The sequence below is a fragment of the Elgaria multicarinata genome, chromosome 1 (assembly GCF_023053635.1).
Source record: "Elgaria multicarinata webbii isolate HBS135686 ecotype San Diego chromosome 1, rElgMul1.1.pri, whole genome shotgun sequence".
Taxonomy (NCBI): Eukaryota; Metazoa; Chordata; class Lepidosauria; order Squamata; family Anguidae; genus Elgaria; species Elgaria multicarinata.
The window spans coordinates 210,333,377-210,355,133 of record NC_086171.1 but is presented as its reverse complement, the minus strand read 5'-3'; the positions used below and the strand labels follow the sequence as shown (position 1 = coordinate 210,355,133).

At 46.5% G+C, this 21,757-nt stretch overlaps 1 protein-coding gene across 2 annotated transcripts; it reads left to right on the top strand.

Annotated features, from left to right (window-relative positions):
- The first annotated feature begins 1,129 nt into the window (after positions 1-1,129).
- On the top strand, positions 1,130-20,540 carry PTK6 (protein tyrosine kinase 6). 2 transcript variants are annotated; one of them, XM_063120947.1, is made up of 8 exons: positions 1,130-1,538; positions 4,982-5,103; positions 6,237-6,400; positions 9,319-9,472; positions 12,719-12,880; positions 16,345-16,526; positions 18,508-18,661; positions 19,691-20,540. In XM_063120947.1, the coding sequence occupies exons 1-8, from the start codon at positions 1,300-1,302 to the stop codon at positions 19,876-19,878; spliced, it is 1,365 nt and encodes a 454-aa protein (XP_062977017.1). In that variant the 5' UTR covers positions 1,130-1,299; the 3' UTR covers positions 19,879-20,540. The 2 variants fall into 2 exon arrangements, with proteins under 2 accessions (XP_062977017.1, XP_062977026.1); XM_063120956.1 differs by lacking the exon at positions 12,719-12,880.
- Positions 20,541-21,757: the final 1,217 nt, after the last annotated feature.

The following is a 21,757-nucleotide window of genomic DNA, read 5'->3' as shown; positions in this document are numbered from 1 at the left end:
TTTCCAGACGGGTAGCCGTGTTGAAGACAGATGTCATCTAGACCCCTTAAAATTCTGTAAATAAGACAGGGTAATTGCACAATAAAAACGTCATCTGGAAGCACCCTAAAACAATAGCGGCTTTCAAGGCCACATCGGCTGCTGCCATATGCACGCTTACCTGGGAGAAAGCCCCACTCAACACAGTGGGACTTACTTCTGAGTAAACACACATCGGATTGTGCTGTTAGTAAGTTCTAGGCTGAAATGAGATTTGGATGAGAGACTCCAGTTCTGTTGCATCCGGTTCTGGGCACCACACTTAAAGAATGATGCAGACAAACTGGAGTGTGTTCAGAGGAGGGCAACGAGGATGATCAGGGGTCTGGAAACCAAGCCCTAGGAAGAGAGACTGAAAGAACTGGGCCTATTTAGCCTGGAGAAGAGAAGATTGAGGGGAGACATGATAGCACTCTTCAAATACTTGAAAGGTTGTCACACAGAGGGGGGCCAGGATCTCTTCTTGATCATCCCAGAGTTCAGGACACGGACTAATGGGCTCAAGTTACAGGAAGCCAGATTCCGGCTGGACATCAGGAAAAACTTCCTGACTGTTAGAGCAGTGTGGTAATGGAACCAATGACCTAGAGAGGTCGTGGGCTCTCTCACACTAGAGGCTTTCAAGAGGCAGCTGGACAGCCATCTGTCAGGGATACTTTAGGGTGGATTCCTGCATTGAGCAGGGGGTTGGACTCAATGGCCTTATAGGCCCCTTCCAACTCTACTATTCTATGACTTCTGCAATAGATTTTAGGCACTGTTTTATCCCATCTCTCAAGGCTTGTTTAAAATCGTAGCACAGCCTTTCCCAGTCTGATGTTCTGCACATGTGTTGGCCTTCAAATCCCAGTCAGCATGGCTGTCTGGGGGATTCTGGGAGTTGTAGTCCAGGACGTCTGGAAGGCGACAGGTTGGAGATGGCTCTCTTAGAGCAAGTTCTACCAGGCAGCTAGATTTGCTTCAGGCCTTGAGACATGAGGAAGGGATTTCACATCGCTCTCGCTCTGTCACCACCTCCTTCCTTTTCTTCTTGCCTATTCGAGAAGAAACCGCAGGGCAGGGCAGAGCAGGAATATGTTATGATCTACCGAAGAGGAAGTGGAGAGGGATTTTTCTCCCTGTGTTTATCCTTGAGGGCTGTGATGAGCGTGGACCTTTGAAATTCATTTGTGGCTGGGGAGATTGTGAAGCGGTGGTGAGCTTCTACAGAGGGAGACATAAGAATTCTCTCCCTCTGCTACAGCTGCTTGGCTCGACACCATGGGTTCGAAGTCAGACCCGCTGCAAGGATCCAGGTGCTGCGTTTACACCAGTCTCTGGGATTTTAAAGCTATGACGGAGACTGAATTAAGCTTCCAGGCGGGAGATCTTTTCCAGGTGATCGAGAAGAAAGGAGACTGGTGGTGGGTCCAGAGGTTGGGCATCTCCGGCAGGGGGTTCGAGGAAGGTTATGTACCTTACAACTATTTGGCCAAACAAGAGACCATGGAGGCGGAACCGTAAGTACTCAGCCACCTGTGGCCTTAACCCTCTCCCGTTCTGTGCTAATCGGCCAATACTTGGTCACCTTGAAACCCAGTATTGGGCAAAAGGCAGGATACAAATAAATATAATAATAATCGAAGCAAATTGAGCACCTGTGCATTTCTGCTGTCCCAGCTGGTTGTTGGGGATATGCAGGACTTGCAGTTTTGCCCCTTGATTTTTTCTTTCTTTACTGCATTTCTGTACCGCCCAACAGCCAAAGCTCGCTGGGCAGTTCACAAAAATCACAGCCATAAAGTACAATTTAAAGTGTAAAACTTAAAACCACAATGTAAAAACGCCATATAAAAGTGCAATGTGAACGTGCAACCAGAATGAAACTGAGCAGCAATACAAAGATTTAAAATACAGATTTAAAGCAGGAATGTTGAAAGACTAAGATGATAAAATGTTAAAATACTGGGCAAATGAAAAGGTCTTCACCTGGCGTCAGGAAGAGTATAATGCAGGTGCCTGGTAAACCTCTCTAGGGAGTTCTTTCCACAGCCAGGGTGCCACAGCAGAGAAGGCCCTCCTCCTGGTAGCCATCTGCCTCACTTCCTTCAGCAGGGGCTCATGGAGAGGACCCCTAAAAATGATCTTAGGGTTTGGGTAGGCACATATGGGAGGGAGTTTTATTCTCTTCTGAGGATTACCTCCACACTTTTTCAAGCCTACCTTTTCCCCCAAAGGAACCTGAAACTTGCTTTAAATATAAACTAAAAACAAAGCTGACAATCTCAGAAAGCGAAATGCAGCACCCACTTACTGTGGTGGGTTCTGCTCTTGTGCAAGGTCGCAGAACATATGCCATGCTGGATCACTGCTTTTATATAATATTTGGCATTTTAAATCCATGTTTATATATCGAACCAAAGAGTTGGGAAGGAGGAAAGCAACCTGACCCCTATGAAATCCAAATTGAACGCTATGTCGGGCTTGCTTCAGATGACTCAAGCAAGCGAGCCAAGCTGCATGTAAGGGGGAGGTACCAAGATGGCTCCCCTAGACCAGGGCTGGGCAGCCTTTTTCTTGCCCGTGGGCACATCTGGCAATTTGAGAAACTGTTGTGGGCACCACAATTAAATAGTTGTCATGGGATGTGTAACCAGTCTCAATGGATATGTAACATGCCCAAATGACTGTGTGCAAGGCAGAGGTGGGGTCTGAGTCACAACACTCTCTAAATAGCTGCTTCCAACACAAAGTTTCCAGCATCACAGAAACCTCCTTTTCTCTCTCTCCTCCTCCTCTGCCAGCCAGCTCATTCCCTGCATCTTTTTCTCTCTCACTCTGGATCACCATCCACCCATGCAGTCTCTCTCACACATATCCATCCATGCAGCTTGGCTTGCTTGCTTGAGTCATCTCTCTCTCTCTCTCCATTGTTTCCTACGAATGTCTCCGGGCCAGTGAAGGCTGATGGCTCCGATGCCAGTGGAGCAGTGAATCCGCTTCAGGTTTCAATGAGAACCGGTCAGAACTCTAAAGGAGCAGCTCCTTTAGAGTTCTGACCGGTTCTCACTGAAACCCGGAGCGGATTCACTGCCCCACTGGCATCGGAGCCACCAGCCTCTGCTGTTCCGAATCTCATGCTGTAGCCCAAAGGCATTCATGAAATGAAATTGGCAGCACCTAAAGACTCTCCCTTTGCTCTGAAGCAATCCCAAATGCCTGAAAGAAAGCATGTTAATTTTTTAAAAAGAAAAGTGGAAGAGGTAAGGCAGTTAGTGGGCCGCATTGCAGCCTGTTGGCACCATATTGCCAACCCCTGCCCTGGAGTGATAAAACACATCAATAGGACTGTTGGCCAGTCTGACATGGGGAGAACTTTACGACAGTGCAGGTAGGAAGGCGACACAGTGGTGGAACTTGTGCTGCTGTGCCTGCCTCAGATTCCAGGTTCCAGCCCTGACTTGGGTTGCCAACTTTTCAATCAGCCACCGCAGCTGTGCCTTGAACAGAAGCCAGATGTGCCGACATTAGTAAACAGTCCTGCCTGTCTCCATGTTGGGAAAAGATTCCGCCTGCTGACATCTGCACTTTAAGCTGCACTTAAAGGCACAAGAGCGGGGTATTTTCGAGGGTGTGTGTGTGTGTGTAGCAGTTGCGTTGGCAATCCTGACATCCACATCTCCGGTTAAAAGGTTTCAAGTAGCAGAGCTGCAGGCTTCGGGTCGCTGGAGGCAAAGCAGGTGCATTACAAGGCTGATCCTTATAGCTCTTCTCAGTCCTCATTATTGTAGTTTGCCACATCCCGTCCTTCTGTAGCTACTGGCTTTAGCCGTTGTGTGGAAGGACGAAGGCGTTTCAGTAGCTGTCGTGGAGGGTCGAGAAAAGCAGGGCCTGCTGAAATGTGAAGGCCACGTAGAGGCTGCACACTACATGGCATCTTACGTATGTTAAATAGGAACCACTGAGGGATTTTACTATATTTAGCAGTACACAAAGGCCACAAACAGATAAATAAATAATAAAATTAAATGTCCATGCGCAGGCATTTACATGCATGCGCACTTGAGAAAAGATGTAACTCCTGTTTGGAGATTCAACTTCTAGTCAACCAAAGGGGGAGGGTCTAAAATAATAGAGAGGCAACTCTAGCAACATCTAAGGTCCTCCTCCAGGTGCCTACTCCGAGGGAAGCTTGGAGGATGGCAACAAGAGAGAGGGCCTTCTCTGTGGTGGCCCCCCAACTGTGGAACAATCTCCCTGACGTGGCCTGCCTGGCACCGGCATTGTCATCTTTTCGGCGCCAGGTCAAGACTTTTCTCTTCTCCCAGTCATTTAGCAATATGTAATGAGCCTTGGTCTGTTTTTTGGGGCTCATCGTTTCGAAACCTCTTACAGTGATTTTAATTGTATGTGCAATTTTGTATGTTTTTGTGGTTTTTAATTTTTGTATATTGTTTTTAAATGTTTTATCTTATGTCAACCGCCCAGAGTGCTTCGGCTATGGGGCGGTATACAAATGCAAATAATAATAATAATAATAATAATAATAATAATAATAATAACAACAACAACTCATGCTAACAATTTTTAAGGCCTCTCCAAACCTCTCCCCCCCCCCCCCCCGCCCCGGCACTGGAAAGGCAAAACAGGGACAGTTAATCTTTGTAGCATGTGCACCACAAACATTGGGACCAGAAAATGGTCCATTGCATTCAGATTGTTGAATGGTGCTTCTCCAGGTTCCTTCTGTAGGGGAGGTGTGTTAGGCACCCACAGAAGAGAGGGTCTGTCCTGTGATGAGCAGCGAAAAGACAGCAGTCAACGGCCATCCCCTTGGCATCCTGTCTGCAGGTTTCCCACGGGCATCTGTCTGGCCATGGTGGGCAACGCAATGCTTCATGGTATGGAGTTGTGCATCTGACCCAGGCAGGCAATTTCTTATGTCCTTGTCTCGCTCCCATAGCTGGTTTTTTGGGCAGATCTCCCGTTCTGAAACGGTGCATCGGCTGATGTCAGAAGAGAATAAAACCGGGGCCTTCCTGATCCGTATCAGTGAGAAAAGGGGGGCTGAGTATGTGCTGTCAGGTAAGTGTGTTTCCTCCTCACACTCATGTGACTATATGCAAAGGAGGGGAAGAACCCTCTTGGTTTTCATAGTCCTTTTCTATATGTTGCTGCTATTTTTATGGCCTCTCTTCAGTCCTGGCTGTCGGAGCAGCTTATAAATCAAAACCTAAAGTGCAATAAAAGTGCTCACAAACAGATCAGGGGAGGCTGTTGGAAACCCAGCAGAGAACAAAGGTGGAACTATAAAAGGCCGAAAAGGCCAATGAATGAATTGTCACCTGGCACCAAAAAAAGAAAATAAAGAATTGATGCCAGGCGAATCTCCCTGGGAAGGGAATTTCAGAGATCAGGTGAGACAGCAGAAAAGACCCGGGGGGTGTCTTGACGCTTCGATCTGTCACCAGAACGTCCCCCCAACTCAGTCAAAAGTGAGGTCACCGCTGACAGACAGAGGAAAGAAGGTGGTGACCTCGGAGCTAAGGAAAAAGTTGTGGCAAATCAGCAACTTTTTAAAAGCTCAGTTTTGGGGGGAAAGCCCGCGGTGGTTGTGAGTTGACGGCTGCGTCATATGCTCCCACGCTGTTTAAGGTAGCGTGCCCCAACCTGGGCCCCCTACAGACGTGTTGGACTAAAACTCCCACCATCCCCAGCCAGCATGATGGGAACTGTAGGCTAACCCACCTGGAAGGCACCAGGTTGTGGAGGGCTAGCTTAGGACTTTCCAAGTGAAAAACAGCGCTTTGAATTGTGCCTGGAAACAAGCCAGGCATCGTTCAAAGCTGAGCAGAAGTGGGAATTCCCTTTCAGAAGATGTGGCTTCCCTCATCCCCGGCGCTAGGTGATGAGCTGCCCTTCCTACAATCCCTGCACTGTTCTTAAAGGTGCAGGAGGCTCCATCTGTTGCCACCTGGCTCCCTATCCAAGTGGGACATATATCATCTTAAAAACGTGACATGAAAATGATTTCCCTAAAGTTTCTCCCACGCTGCTGCAGCAGCATGGTAGTTACTATTCTAAGCAGCAGAACTGTGTATGCTGGCATTTACAGGAACAGGAGGATCTCCGCACCTTTAATAACACTGGTGTGCCACCTCCCTCCGTCTTCGCTGGATTATTTCCTCTGTTCAACCCTCTTTTCCACCCTTTCGCAGTCCGAGATGACTCACTGGTGAGACACTACAAGATCTTGCACAACGGCCAGGGGAATTTCTACATGAACGCGACCCGGTCCTTTCCGGATCTGCTTTCCCTCATTGAGTATTACAAAGAGAAGGGGCTCACTCACGGCCTGAAGCTGAAGATCCCTTGCTACAAGGTAAGCGCACAGGTGGCAAAGCGCTGTTCAGGGCAAGACCAATCAGGCTAAGTTTGCACCAACTTACGTTCGGCTTTTTATTGTAATCATACTTAACACTTACATCGTGCCATTACCTCCTGGTGATCCTGACAACAACCTTGTAAGGTAGGCTTCCCCACCCTGATGCCCTCCAGATGTTTCAGACTTCAACTCCCATCAGCCCCAGACAGAATGGGCAATGGTCAGGAATTCTGGGAGTTGTAGTCCAAACCATCTGGAAGACACCAGGTTTGGGAAGGCTGCTGTAAGATAAGTCAATATTATTCCCATATTTGCAGATGGCACGGAGACTTGAGGCTTAGGGAGAGCAGCTTGCCTAAGGCCACCTTTTGTGTTAATGGTGATGTGAGATTCAAACTGGCCACTTTTGGATCCATATTTCTGTCGCTCAGCCTGTATGCGAAACCAACTTTTTGCTATCAAACGGAAGTGGTTTACCTGCACTGTGAGATTTAATAGAACACTTGATAAAAAAAAAATAAGGCACAGTTCAACGTTTGCTGTCAGCTAGGCGGAATTTAGTTGCACAACCAGAATTTCCAGTTTCCAGAAAAAGAAATTGTAAATTTTGGGGGACAGAGGGACCTTTTCCTGCTAGTATTTTTTTTTGGGGGGGGTAGGTATTTTCCTATTCTTGGTAAAACACGCGTGAGCTCACAAGCAAGGCATTGAAAATGAGGGCTACCTGCTTTGCTTGTCTCCGTGGTATCTGGAATTCAGGGATATACTGCCTCTCTACATGGAAGTTCCATAAGCAAAGACCTGCCTAAATTAAAGCTTCATCAGTGACTTACTGGAAAGACCTGGATGGTGGAACAGAGAGTCTTCACCAACCACTTGTCGCCAGGTAGGCCTCCCTGAAAGAGCATTCCACAATGGTGGTGTCACCACTGAGAAGGCCCTGCTACATGCACCTGCAAATTGAACCTCCCATGGGTGTGGAATCCCTATCAGGGCCAACCAAGTAGATGTTAGTTACAGATGGTTTGTGCATGGGCGGGTGTCCCCAGTCTAAGGTACTGGGGACACCTTACTGGGAAGCAGGTTGCACATATAGGGTTTATCTTGGTTACATACATAAAAAGAGCCTTGCTGAGTCAAACCAAAAGCCTATCTGTGTTTCTCACAGTCGCCAACCAGGTGTCTACGGGAATCTCCCAAGCAACCTAGGAGAGCTATAGCTCCCTCTTACTTTTGTTCCCAAGTAATTAATATTCAGACATATGCTCCTCTAATTCTGGAGGCAGTATGTAGCCATTATGATTAATATCTCTCTCTCTCTCTCTCTCTCTCTCTCTCTCTCATCTCTCTCTCTATCTAATCAGGTTGACAGGCCCAAGAGAAAGGTCCTTTTCTGTGGTGGCCCCATCCTTATGGAATACCTTACCACAGCAGGTGGATCTGGCTCCATCCCTTACTGTTTTTAAACAGGCCTTTAAAGAACTGGATGTTCCACTTCCCTTTTAAACGAATAGATGCTGATCTTTGTTTTAGAAACTGAAGTTTTCTGTTCCCTGTTATTGTAACAAACGTTTCACACGGCTGTTTTAGTTAATTGTGTCCCACATTTATTGTTTCATAATTTTGTGTTGAAAACTGTCTTAAGAAGGTATAACATGTATTTTAAATAAATACAGATGTAAATGTACTCATTGCTTTCAGAAAGGATATTACAGAATTACACTTGTTTTAATAGTAAAGCTCACTCCCTTGGGCATGGGTGGGCAACCTCTCTCCTGCGGGCCTAATCCGGTCTACAGCGCTTGCCCATCTGGCCCACAGAGGCTTGTGCTTTAGGCTGAAGTGGGGTGAAGGATCCCCTTGTTATCTCCAACCTGCGATCAGAGATAACAAGAGAATTCCCCTGTGTGCCGTTCTCTCTCCCAAGTGGGTTTCAGTGGGAGAAAGCACATGGCAAGTGAAGCACATGGCTACATCCTGTATTCAGGACTTCTCCAATCAAAACACCCACCCAGTGTTCCTGCCAGGAACCAAATGATGCCAGGTGATATGGCCCCGCCCCCTTTGACATCATTCTGCCTGCAGAGGCCTGGGTGGTGGTCAACCAGCCCCGCCCCAACCCTGGGGACCCTGGGAATTGTAAAGGTGGTGCTTACCTTTAAAGCCCTTTCGCTTGGGATTTGGGTACCTGCCTGTCTCCACGCAAACTTCACCTGTACACTGAGTTCGTCTTTATAGGTCGTCCTCTTTGTGCACCTGTCATCTGAGGTGTGGCAGGTTGTGCCTGAGGAGAAGGCCCTCTCTCAGTGGCGTGACCTGCTTGTGGAAAGCTCTCTCCAAATCAGCTCACCTGGCACTTAGCTTGATGTCATTTTGGTGCCAGGCAAAGACATCATCAACATCATCATCAAAGCCAGGCTTTTTAAAACATGGAATTTTCATCCTTAATTACGGGTCTTCAAGTTGCTGTCACTATCTGCTGCTTCAAGTTTGATTGATTTGCTGTATTTATTGTTTTTTATATTTGTAAATCTCTTTTCTTTTTTTAAAGGGCAGTGTATAAATAGTTAATGCGGATAAATAAATCTGGGAGAGAGGGAGGGACCTCTAAGAGAGAGTTCTCAGTAGACTCACAAAACTATAGTTCCTGGGATTCTTTGGGGAATACCCTGACAACTAAACTGGTTTGAAAGCCATAGATGTTCGAAGTGTCAGGATGTCTTGGTTGGTCTATGGTTTGACTGCAGGGCAATTGAACAACCCCAGAACGGTATGTGAAACTGAGGAGGGCGGTGATACTTTTGCCAAAAACGAAAAAAAAGGTGGAGGAGGAACGTGAGAAGAAGCCTCCGGGATGGTGTTAGAACTCTGGGTAGACCTTTAATGAAAGTGTTGCCATTTCTTTTTGACCCCAGCAAGAACCCACGGCGATGCCGCACTGGGATGACTGGGAAAGGCCAAAGGAAGAGTTCCGTCTGATCCGAAAGCTGGGCGCAGGATATTTCGGAGAAGTCTATGAAGGGTACTGGAAGGAGAAAGTCAGAGTTGCAATCAAAGTTCTCCCCAGAGGTGAGAGTTTGGGTTTTCTCAGGAAGGTACTTCACAGATTGTATCCGATGTTAGTCTAACTCAGTGGTTTCCAAACTTTTTCAGGTCACCGCCCCCTTGGTTCCACAAACTCATGCCCAGTGCCCCCTACCCTACCCTATAAAACTCATTATTCAGAATAGCGGTTTTCAACGACCCACTAAGGAAGATAATAATTGAATATTGACTCAAAATCCAATTACATTTTTTTAGTTTATTCAATTAAACATAATTGATGAACTTGATCCAGTGATATCATCTTGTCAAAGTCTGATAGTAATTTAGCAAGAACATTAGATATCACATTTAGTAACTAGGGTAGAGGACCTCACTGTTCTGTAAATTCTTAATGTGATGGATGGGCCTGATGAAGTGATACCAGTTTCCCAATGTCTGGGTTAAAGTCACTTAACACGAGTCTTAAATCACCACGTTTAGTAATCTGGAGTCGATTTCTTTGCTTGGAGAGAAGCAGGCAGATCACACTAAAACCACATTCCACCAAATATGATGTTGGAAATGCAACCAGGAGCTTCTGAACCACTCTTCATAGTGCAGGATAGCGATCAGAAATTTCCTTCTGTAACCAAAACTCCTGGTACGGAAAAGACCACCTCGAGTGCCCCCCTGCCTCTTAACGTCCCCCTATGCAATCCCACCGCCCCCAAGGGGGCAGTACCGCCCACTTTGGGAACCACTGGTCTAACTGAAGACCCGCTCATTTCAATGGGTCTACTCTATGTAGGACTAACATTGGTTGCAGCCCTTCCAACAAACTGGCGTTCTCCAGATATATGCAATTCCATGCATTCCCTTCCCAGCATATATCAGGTCAGAGCATTTGGCCAATGCTCTGTTGTCCTGTGTTGACTGTCACCATGCTGCCTGCTGCCTTTTCAACTAGGGGATGGAACCTAGTACCTTCTGCAAAGGTCCTACGCCTGCTGTGGCAAAGAGAAGTTCACCTCCTAAGCATCCCTTGGCTATTAAGGATGCTCCTGATTTAAAGCTAAACTTTGGCCTCATCTACACCAAGCAGGATATTGCACTATGAAAGTGGTGTATATAAAAGGCAGGAGCTACACACGACTGCTTTATAGTGGTGTTGAAGCGCACTGACAACTCTTGGGGCCCATTGAGACATTCCATATACTGCTTTCACACTGCTATATGCTGCTTGGTGTGGCTCCTGCCTTTTTATTCTCCCAGCATTTTAACAGTCTATAAATAAATTTTAACTTGGTGTTTTAAATTCGTAATTTCGCATTGCTGCTGTTTTTATCTGGTTGAGCTTTTATATTGTATTTTATAGTATGGTTTTATACTGTTGTTTTATACTTTGAATGCTTTTAATTTTTGCGAGCCGCCCAGAGAGCTCCGGCTATTGGGCAGTATAGAAATGTAATTAATAAATAAATAAATAAATTATATACCGCTTTCATACTGCAATGTCCTGCTTGGTGTAGATGAGGCCTTTGTTGAATTCTTCCTTGTTGTGCTTACGATTTCATGGATTTTGAACATGTGTCACCTCTCTCTCTCTCTGTGGCCCTTTCTACACCTAAGGGTTATCCCAGGGAAATGGAGGGATCATCCCTGCTTGCTCCCGGGATCCCCTGTGTGTCATTTGGATGCACAGGGATTATCCTGGGACAATCCTGGGGAAAAGGCAGATGTAGAAACGGCCCTCCCTCTCTCTCTCTCTCTCTCTCTCTCCATTTTTTCCTGCTCTGCCAGGATATAGTTAAGGATTAATGACAAAATGCTCAGATGCAAAGATCCATGCTCAGATTTATATAAGCAACTATTACAGATATGCCTTGGATGACACTGTCTCCTTCAAACATTCAGAAGCCAGCAACAAAGGATTTGGCTACACATTAAATCCCACTTGACCTCTTTGCTTGGTATCTGTTCAGACAACATAAGACTCTTTGCAGGACACCAGCAAAGAATGCTATCAGTCTCTGGCAGTCTATTTTCACACCATTTTAATTTTATTCATTTATTGCATTTTTATACCGCCCCATAGCCGAAGCTCTCTGGGTGGTTCCCATGAGATAAAAACAACCTTGGATACTCCTTTGGAGTTCTGATTGGTTCTGACTGAAACCCGGAGCGGATTCACCGCCCCACTGACATCGGAGCCAGCTGCCAATCAGTGTACAACATGGCGAACGGCTGATGGGAATTGCAAGTTAACACATCTGCCGGGTACCAGGTTGAGGAAGGCTGGTGGAGATGTGAGCTAAAAAGACCAGTGGTCTTATTAGTGTAAGGCAAGCTTCCAATGTCCAACCATTTCAGCCAGAGAGTTGTACTTTTATAGATGTACTCCCAAGTGTCCTTTCTGCACTTGTTGGCTTCTCCCCACAAAAAGGAAAACCTGGTCCAGTTATTGAGCAGAATAGAGTTGAGGGCTGGCTCAGCCATAGAAGTAGTCTAGGCTGCTGCTTTGGACAACGCAGCTGAGGGGGTCTCTTACCACGCTGCTTCCTGACCCTGGTGGTGTAGTGGACCCAGGCTCAGAGGGACACAGCACAACTCTTATTTAATATTTACAATATTTATATACCACTCCCCATTCAAAATTTCAGAGCGGTGTACAAGATAAACTAAAGTAAAAAGAGAATAAAACACTTTAAAATAGATTTTAAAAGAAGCAAAATGAAAAGTGAAACTACCTTTGTTATTAGCAGGGGTGCTGATCTCTTCTGTTCTGAGTTGAGTCATAACTCTTACGGAAGTTGTGGGGGAAACGAATTTCCCAAGCAACAAGATAACGTTCCCTGTTGTATCGCAGAGTGTTTCAGAGTGACCTGGTCTTGAATGGCGAATTAAGTCCCATTAGTTTTGCAAAAGTCCTGTTACCCTGTGGAGATAAACCTGCTAGAACGGGTTGGTTGATATGGATCAACACCCCTGTTGGCATTTTTGGACTCTCCTTGGGGGCGGGGCTAAGGGGGTGTCACGATGACCGCCTGCACATCAAAATGCATGACCGTGCCACTGCCTGCCTCCTCAGCTTCCCATGCAAACTGAAAGTGTTCCCAGCATCCTTTGCAAAATCACACTGGTGTGTCCACCCCGTGTCCCATCCTGGAACAGTAAAAACACTCTCGAGGTGCTCCAGACAGTACGAAGACATTCCCTAACCTAGAAACAACTCACAAGTTTGTTTCCTTTAATTATACGTGGGCTTGTTGTTGTTTTTCCACCCCGCATCAGCTGACCTGACATACCAGGACATGTTCAAAAACGAAATTGAGGCTATGAAGAAGCTGCGGCACAAGCACATCCTCTCCCTCTACGCCATGTCTTCTGTCGGGGATCCTGTGTACATCATCACAGAGATCATGAGCAAAGGGAACCTGCTGGAACTGCTCCGAGGTGAGGCCTTTCCCCAAGGTGTTTCATTCGTTGGTAGGAGTGCAACCAGGCCTCTCATAGAATCATAGAGTTGGAAGGGGCCTATAAGGCCATCGAGGCCAACCCCCTGCTCAATGCAGGAATCCACCTTAAATCCACTATTGCATCTGCAAAGAGCCGTCCAGCAGAGCTGTTTCGGGTGGTCAGGGGCCTTCTACACTCTGGCCCCCCAAAAGTGATTTCAGACCTTTCAACAGCCTGTTGTGACCAATTTGCCCAGCACTTTGCAGACAAAATCGCTCGGATCCGCTCTGACTTGGATGCTATTGTTGATGCAGATCCAGTGGATGTAACTTTGGCACCTGCTTGTCCAGTATTATTGGATACCTTTCAATTTGCACAGTCCGATGATGTGGACAGGGTCCTTGGATTGGTGAGAGCCACCACGTGTATACTTGATCCTTGCCCTTCCTGGCTTATAAAAGCTGCCAGAGGGGGACTGGCTGAGTGGGTAAGCGGAGTGGTCAGTGCCTCCCTTCGCCAAGGAAGGGTCCCAGCCTGTTTGAAGGAGGCAGTGGTAAGACCCACACTGGAAAAGCCCTCCTTGGCCCCCACTGTATTGGATAACTACCGGCCAGTCTCCAACATCCCATTTTTGGGCAAGGTATTGGAGCGTGTGGTGGCCTCCCAACTCCAAGGATTCCTGGATGAGACGGATTATCTAGATCCATTTCAATCTGGCTTCAGGCCTGGTTATGGGACAGAAACAGCTTTGGTCGCTTTGGTGGACGATCTTCGCCGGGAACTGGACAGGGGGAGTGTGTCCCTGCTGGTTCTGCTGGACCTCTCAGCGGCGTTCGATACCATCGACCATGGTATCCTTCTGGGCCGCCTTGCTGGGATGGGTCTTGGAGGCACTGTTTTACAGTGGCTCCATTCCTTCCTGGATGGACGGACCCAGAAGGTGGTACTGGGGGACTCCTGTTCGACTCCTTGGCCATTGGCCTGTGGAGTCCCTCAGGGCTCTGTTTTGTCCCCCATGCTATTTAACATATACATGAAACCGTTGGGAGAGGTTATCCGGAGTTGTGGGGTGCGGTGCCACCAGTACGCTGATGACACCCAACTCTACTTTCCACCCAATTCCAAGGAAGCAGTTTCTGTGCTAAACCGCTGTTTGTTGGCAGTAATGGATTGGATGAGGGCGAACAAATTGAAGCTCAATCCAGATAAGACAGAGGTGCTCCTGGTCAGTCGAAAGGCAGATCAGGGAATAGGGATTCAGCTTGTGTTGGATGGGGTTACACTCCCCCTGAAGACGCAGGTCCACAGCTTGGGTGTACTTCTGGATTCAGCCCTGAGCCTGGATGCCCAGGTTTCGGCGGTGGCCAGGAGTGCATTTGCACAGTTAAAGCTAGTGTGCCAGCTGCGCCCGTTCCTAGAGATGTCGGACCTGGCCACGGTGACACATGCCTTAGTTACATCCCGATTGGATTACTGTAACGCGCTCTACGTGGGGCTGCCTTTGAAGAGTGTTCGGAAACTCCAGCTGGTTCAACGAGCTGCAGCCAGATTGTTGACCGGGGCTGGTTACAGGGAGCAGACAACTCCACTGTTGAAACAGCTCCACTGGCTTCCAGTCTGTTTCTGGGCACAATTCAAAGTGCTGGTTATGACCTATAAAGCTCTATGTGGTTCGGGTCCAGGTTATTTGAAAGAACGTATTCTCCCTTATGAGCCTGCCCGTGCTTTGAGATCTTCTGGAGAGGCCCTTATTTTAGTCCCACCTTCTTCACAGGCACGCTTGGTGGGAACATGGGAGAGGGCCTTCTCGGTGGCTGCTCCGGTGCTCTGGAACTCTCTTCCTGGGGAAGCTAGGCTGGCTCCCTCCTTGATGGGCTTTCGGAAGCAGGCTAAAACTTTTTTGTTCCATCAGGCCTTTGAGAGTAATCTGGCCCTCCATCTATGTTAATGTCTTATAATTTTGCTGTGTATTTTTTAATTGTTTATGGTTTTGTTTCCCCTCCCCCCCATGTATATTTTAAACTTTGTAAGGCCGCCTTGAGGCCCAGCATTGGGCAAAAGGCGGGATACAAATAATAATAATAATAATAATAATAATAATAATAATAATAATAAAGCATCCCTGACAGAGGGCTGTCCAGCTGCCTCTTGAAGGCCTCTAGTGTGGGAGAGCCCACCACCTCCCTAGGTCATGGGTTCCATTGTTGTACTGCTCTAACAATCAGGAAGTTTTTCCTGATGTCCAGCCGGACTCTGGCTTCCTGTAACTTGAGCCCGTTATTCCGTGTCCTGCACTCTGGGAGGATCAAGAAGAGATCCTGGCCCTCCTCTGTGTGACAACCTTTTAAGTATTTGAAGAGTGCTCTCATGTCTCCCCTCAATCTTCTCTTCTCCAGGCTAAACATGCGCAGTTCTTTCAGTCTGTCCTCGTAGGGCTTTGTTTCCAGACTTCTCCAACCTGTGTTTGCGGGCACTGTAGTGTACATCAAGGGAGGGCTACCAAAATTGGGTGGGGTGGTCAGATGACTCCCCCAAAGCCCTCCATAGGCCCAATGATGTCAAACAGGGCAGGGCTTTGTCTCCTGATACCAAAGGGAGGTAGTCTCACCCCCTGATGTCATTTGGTCCCCGGCAGGCATGGTGAGTGGACATCTTCCCAACGCGTCCACCAGGAGATGACACCACTTGCCCTGAGCCTTCTTCCATTGGGGAGGGGCTGCAGGGCAGGCAAAGCTGTAGGTGCCTCATGAACATCAGAAGCGCCCTCCTGGGTCAGACCAAAGGTCCATCTAATCCAGCATTCTTTTCACCTAATGGCCAACCAGCTGTTGACCAGGAACCTACAAGCAGAGCATGAGTGCAACAGCACCCTCCCACCTGTGTTCCCCAGAAAGTGGTGTACATAGGCAGTTTGACTTTGATACGGGAGGTAACATATAGCCATCAGGACTGGTAGCCATTGATAGCCTTCTCCTCCAGGAATTTATCCAACCCCCTTTTAAAGCCATATAAATCGGTGGCCATCACTACATCTTGTGGTAGTGAATTCCATAGGTTAACTATGGGCTGCGTGAAGAAGTCCTTCCTTTAATTTGTCCTGGATCTCCCACCAATCAGCTTCATGGTATGACCCCCCGTTGGGTTCTAGTATTACGGGAGAAGGAGAAAAATGTCTCCCTCTCCGCATTCTCCACACCATGCATAATTTTGCACCCCTCTATCAGGTCTCCCCTCTATCAAGTGCATCGGGAGTATGATCTTTACAGCACGTCCCCAACACTTGGCCTCTCCCTGTGCCTTCATACGTCTTTGCCTGCCTCCGTGCCTCCTTCTACGTTTATGTTCAGAGATTGCTGTTGCTGCATTTGTTGCAATGAAAAAGAGCCAGGCGACGCTTTCAGAAGAAACGTGTGGAAAGTGAGGGCTACCTAGTAAAGACCTTTCGGCCTGCTTCGTTTCAGCTTCGGAAGGGCAGCGGCTGCAAATGACAGAGCTGGTTGACATGGCATCTCAGGTGGCCGACGGGATGTGCTACTTAGAGTCGCAGAATTTCATTCACCGAGATCTGGCTGCCAGGAACATCCTGGTTGGAGAAAACAACATCTGCAAAGTCGGGGATTTTGGGATGGCCAGGCTGATCAAGGTATTATGAGCCCCACTTAGGTTGAAAAAGAGGCAGTATTGAAATAGGAAAGAGAACGGGGCGGAGAGTAACGGAAAATACAAAACCCAAGTTGCAGGGGGTGTAACAAACAACAAGAGCCATCGCAGCTATGATCAGTGGCTCATATAAATTACACAGAGTTGTATCATTTGGCCCATTTTGCATGGCATTCTGCATTTCTTTTACTCTTTTGTGTAAGTTCTCCTCGGTTTGCTAGCCATAGAGCGGGGCAAAGAGCTGACACAGTGCCTCTGGCCATCGGATATTTTGTTCATCCACCCTTCCAGCTTCTGAGTTCTTTGTTTTACTTCTTGAGACCCTTAAGAACCAGCATCAAATAACTCCTTTTCTGCTTTTTCCACGCTCCGGCAGAATTCCACTTCTCCGTCTTCTGATTAAAACTCATTTGCCAAAGCCTCTAAGTCAGGGGTGGGCGACTTTTGGCCTCCCAGATGTTGGCCTGCAACTCCCTCAACACTCGCCATTAGCTCTGCAATCCAACAACAGCTGGAGAGCCACAAATTGTCCACCCCTGCTCTAAATCAGAGAGGGGCAATCTGGGGTCTTCCAGACGTTTTGGATTACACCTCCCAGAATCCCTGACCGTTGGCCATGCTGGCTGGGATTTGTGGGAGCTGTAGTTCAAAACATCTGGAAGGCACCAGGTTGCCCACCCATACTAGTGGAGTGGGTAGGTGTCAGGCAGCCACATAGCAGGGCTGTTTGCTTTGTACTCTGTGGGCTACCTTGGGCATCTGGCTGGCCAAGGTTGGGAACAGGATGCTGCCCTAGACAGCCCCTCTGTCTGACCCAACAGAACTCTTCTTATGTTCAATTATCTGTCCTATTTTTATCCCACCAGTAAGCTCAGGGTGGTGCGTATGGTTCTCTTCCCACCCGCATTTTATCCTCACATCAGCCCTGTGAGGTAGGTTAGGCTTAGAGGAGTGACATCACAAGGACACCCACTGACCTTCGGGGCGGCTGAGTGGGGATTTGAACCCAGGTCTTTCCAGTCCACTACACCACACTGGCTTTCCCTGGGTTCTCTCTAAATCCCAAGTCTGAACCCATCACTGGCCAGGGGAAGCAGTGGACCTGCCGGCGAAACAAGTCCCTTGCTTTAGTTTTCAACCACCAGTTCACCGTGGGAGAAGGTGGGCACGTGACGTTACGGAAGCACCTGCCAATTTCTTCCTCAAAGTCGTAGTATTGTTGCCTTCATTTGCATCACACGTGTGTAGTTTCCACCTTTGTGTGGGTGCATCTCACTGAACTTAGAGAGATTTATTTCTGAAAACATATGCATGGAATGTGGCTGTACAGGAGAGAGAGAGCAGGTAATAATAACTATTACTATTAATAATAATAATTATTTATTTATTACCTGCCTCTCCCTCTGGATCAAGGCAGGGAACAACACTAAATAAAATATAATAAATTAGTTAAATTAGTTTAATACAACATTAAAATAATCACAGCATCTTAAAATTCTTAGGTTTAAAATCCATCTGGGTAGGCCTGCCGGAAGAGATTAGTCTTTACAGCTGTCTTAAACTCAGAGAGAGCATTAAGCTGACGAATCTCCTCCATCAGGCCATTCCACAGTCTGGGGGCAGCAGAAGAAAAGGTCCTTTGGGTAACAGTTGCCAGCCTAGTTTTTGCTGACTGAAGTAGATTCTTCCCAGAGGACCTGAGTGTGCTGGGCGGACTGTATGGGAGAAGGCAATCCCGCAGGTAACCTGGACCCAAACCATGTAGGGCTTTAAAGGTAATAACCAACACTTTATACTTTGCCCACAAACCAATTAGCAACCAGTGAAGTGATTTTAAAGTTGGTGTAATATGGTTACCCCTAGGTGTACCGGTGACCAAAAATTCCCTAGCACATATGTAGTACCTTTATAGTGTTCAGAAGGTTTTCTTACACCTGTAACATGTCATTCTTCTGTCTCTGCAGGATGACGTTTATCTTTCTTACTCCCATAATATTCCCTACAAATGGACTGCACCAGAAGCACTTTCCCATGGACGCTATTCCATCAAATCTGACGTCTGGTCATTTGGAATCCTTCTCTACGAAATTGTGACCCGTGGCCAGAACCCATATCCAGGTATTGGATCTACAACACAGTCCATGTGATTTATGTTTTTGATCCAGAGGGTTAAACAGAAGAACTCGTACTTCCTGAGAAATGTAGCAAAAAAGACCTTCCTCCTTTAAGAAGCACTAAGGCTTTTTAAAAATATTTTGTTGTTAAAAGTATCCCCGACGATTGGGTTTTAAAAATGGGATTTAGAAAATGAAAAATAAATGTTTGAAATTGCAGAAGTGACTTCCAGCAACTTGATACGGTTTTATGAATTTGTGCAAAAGTTCATTTCTGTACAAGTTAAATCCAGGATCTTGAATTAGGCCCATCTTGCTCAGAACAAACCAGCTCAAAAATGCTTCTCTGTGCTGAATCTTTTTATTTTACTATGGAGAACAGTGATAGAGCACGCACTTTTGCGTAGTGACTGACATCTATAGATCACCTCTTTCTTTTCACGCTCGTGGTTTTTCTAGGTGGACATGATGGGCTTTGCCAAGTCATGCTGTCTTTTACTGAGTCAGAAATTTCCTGTCTATTGAACATGTTTTAAGTATGATTGCTTTCCGGATGTTGGTGGGGATGTATTTTGGTAGGCCCAGTTTCTAAAGGGTTATTGTATAGTTTTTTGATGTGACTCTGGTGACTAATGGAAAAATTGTGACCTTTTCCTGTTGCCATAGTTCTTTAACGTCCATACCAGTGGTGTATATTTTTCTCTCTTTTCCTCTTCCATTTCTACAACATTTTGTCATTAGGTATTGCTATGTTGATGAGGTAAGCGTATTTTCCTTTTTTTGTCTGTAACTATTATGTCTGGTCAATTGCAAGGTATCGTCTTGTCCATATGAATTGTTCTTTCCCAGTATATTTTATGATCTGCATTTTCCAAGTTTGATGATGATGATGATTGGATAGCTGTGTAGGTTAGGCTACAGTATTTATTATAATAATTCAGTAGCACCTTGTCAGATTGACTCATTTCAAATAGACCTACATTTTTATACCTTTTTAAATTATTAACCACATAGTTTTCACCTCTTTTTGCAGGTATGACCAACGGTGAAGTTTTCAAGCACGTCCAAACCGGCTTCAAGATGCACTGCCCCTACAAGTGTCCCCCTATGATGTACAGTATCATGTGTAAGTGCTGGAAAATTAACCCAAATGAAAGGCCGGACTTCAAGCATCTCACAGGGCTGCTACAGAGTTTCACCAACTATGAGAATCCTGAATGAAAAGACCCTCTGCTTCCTCTCTGCTCCTCCTTTAAAATCCTGTAACAGGTTTGACATGAAAAGGAGACTTCTATCGTATTGAAACTCACATACATTTAAAGGATAGGTGGGATGCCGTGACAATACTGTCTCCAGGGATGGAAATAGAGCATTAATGGCATTTGCCCGATTTGTATTGCACATTGCAACACAATATAAATTGTGCGCTCACAAAGATCCATGGATGTTCACTTGGATATAGAAGCAATCATGCATGAGGAAGGAGAAACCCACGTACCATGTTTTCTGTTTGTGTCACTGGATTAGGAAGCCTAAGGAAGGCCCAAAGGACAGCAGCCCTCTGGAAGACAGAGGCTGTGTTCTCAAGACAAACCTGAATGGATCTGTGTTTTTCCCACATTGCAGTTCCGAGCGGCAACATTAGGCAATCTTCACGCTCAGATTTGGACTTTTTCACATTGGTTTTAGAGTTCCAGAGGGACCATGCCCCCAGCAGGAGACTTTGGATGCTGTATTTCTCACGGAGATCCCTGATTGATTATAACATGCTCCTTTTGGAGAGCGCCTGTGCAGAGAGGAACAGCAAAATGTACGCCAAACAGATCATTTAGATCAAATCGCCACACTTCAAGGGACTTTCGTTACCATTAAAAAAATGTGTCTTTGCTACCTGACATGCTGCGTTCTTCAGTCATGCATTGTTGTTTTTATGGGAGCAATCCTATGCCCCCTAGACAATGTCTGAAGGGCTATAGGGTACTGGGGATTCCCCCCTCCAAACCACTGCCCCCTTGCAGCCAGCAGCGGGCGTTCCAGTGGGCGGAGAGAGGAAGAGACTGGAGAGACTAGGATACAAGTTCTCCTGAGTCTCTGCCAGTCTTCCTCTTCGAAGCACTCTTACTAGACAGGCTAAAAATCCCATTAAGCAAAATATGCAAGGGAGGAAGACAGGGAGATGAAGATCCCCTCCACCCTTCCTTCTGCCCTGCATTGGGTCATCAGAAGCCACCAAGTTTAAGGGAATCTGATCATGGTGGGTGCAATCGATAGGAATACGCCCCAAGTGTGTTAACAAGTGTTTCCTTAATGCCACTTGTGTCCAAAGAAAACAGTGGCCTGGTTCAAACAACACGCTAAACCATGCTGCTTAACCACAAAATGGTTAAGGGAATGCATTAACCTTGTTTTCATTGGAACAAACGCAAAAGGCTACCCCTATGGGGTTAAGCAGCATGGTTTAGCGTGTTGTCTGAACCAGGCCTCTGTGACACCCTAGTTTATTTCTTTTCTTACTTTTAATTTAACATTATTTTTAGGCTGTCTTTAAGGGCCAAGCCCTCTGATGTTATTTATCAATTTATCGTATTAAAAGATAGAATCTATATTTTTCCCCTTTCCCCTCCAGTAATCCTCACAATATCCTGTTTGTGAGGACAGCCAGGCCATAAAAACAGTGAAGAGGCTAACAGATTGACTGCGGCAAATGCCATTCGTAAATGCACAGAGGAAAGAGGAAGGCCATAACTCATTGGTAGAGCATATTCCTTCTATGCGGGAAGTGCCACATTTAATTCCCGGGATCTCCAGGTTAATCATCGTTGGTGTCATCAATAATAGGAGCAGGAACTATGAAAAGCCCCTCTCCGCTAAAGACCCTACCTGTCAGAGAAGAAGAGTGGGCTGGATGGACCAATTTGTCTGACCTGGTTTAAGGCAGCTTCCGATGTTCCTAGAGAGAAAAATGCCATAAAAAGCAGTAGCAGTAAGGGCTGTGACTTCTCTTTACAGAGCCCAGCAGGGATGAAAATAAGACTCCAAAGAATCTAATTCTGTTAGCCATAGGAACATCAGAAGAGCCCTGTTGGATCAGACCGAGGGT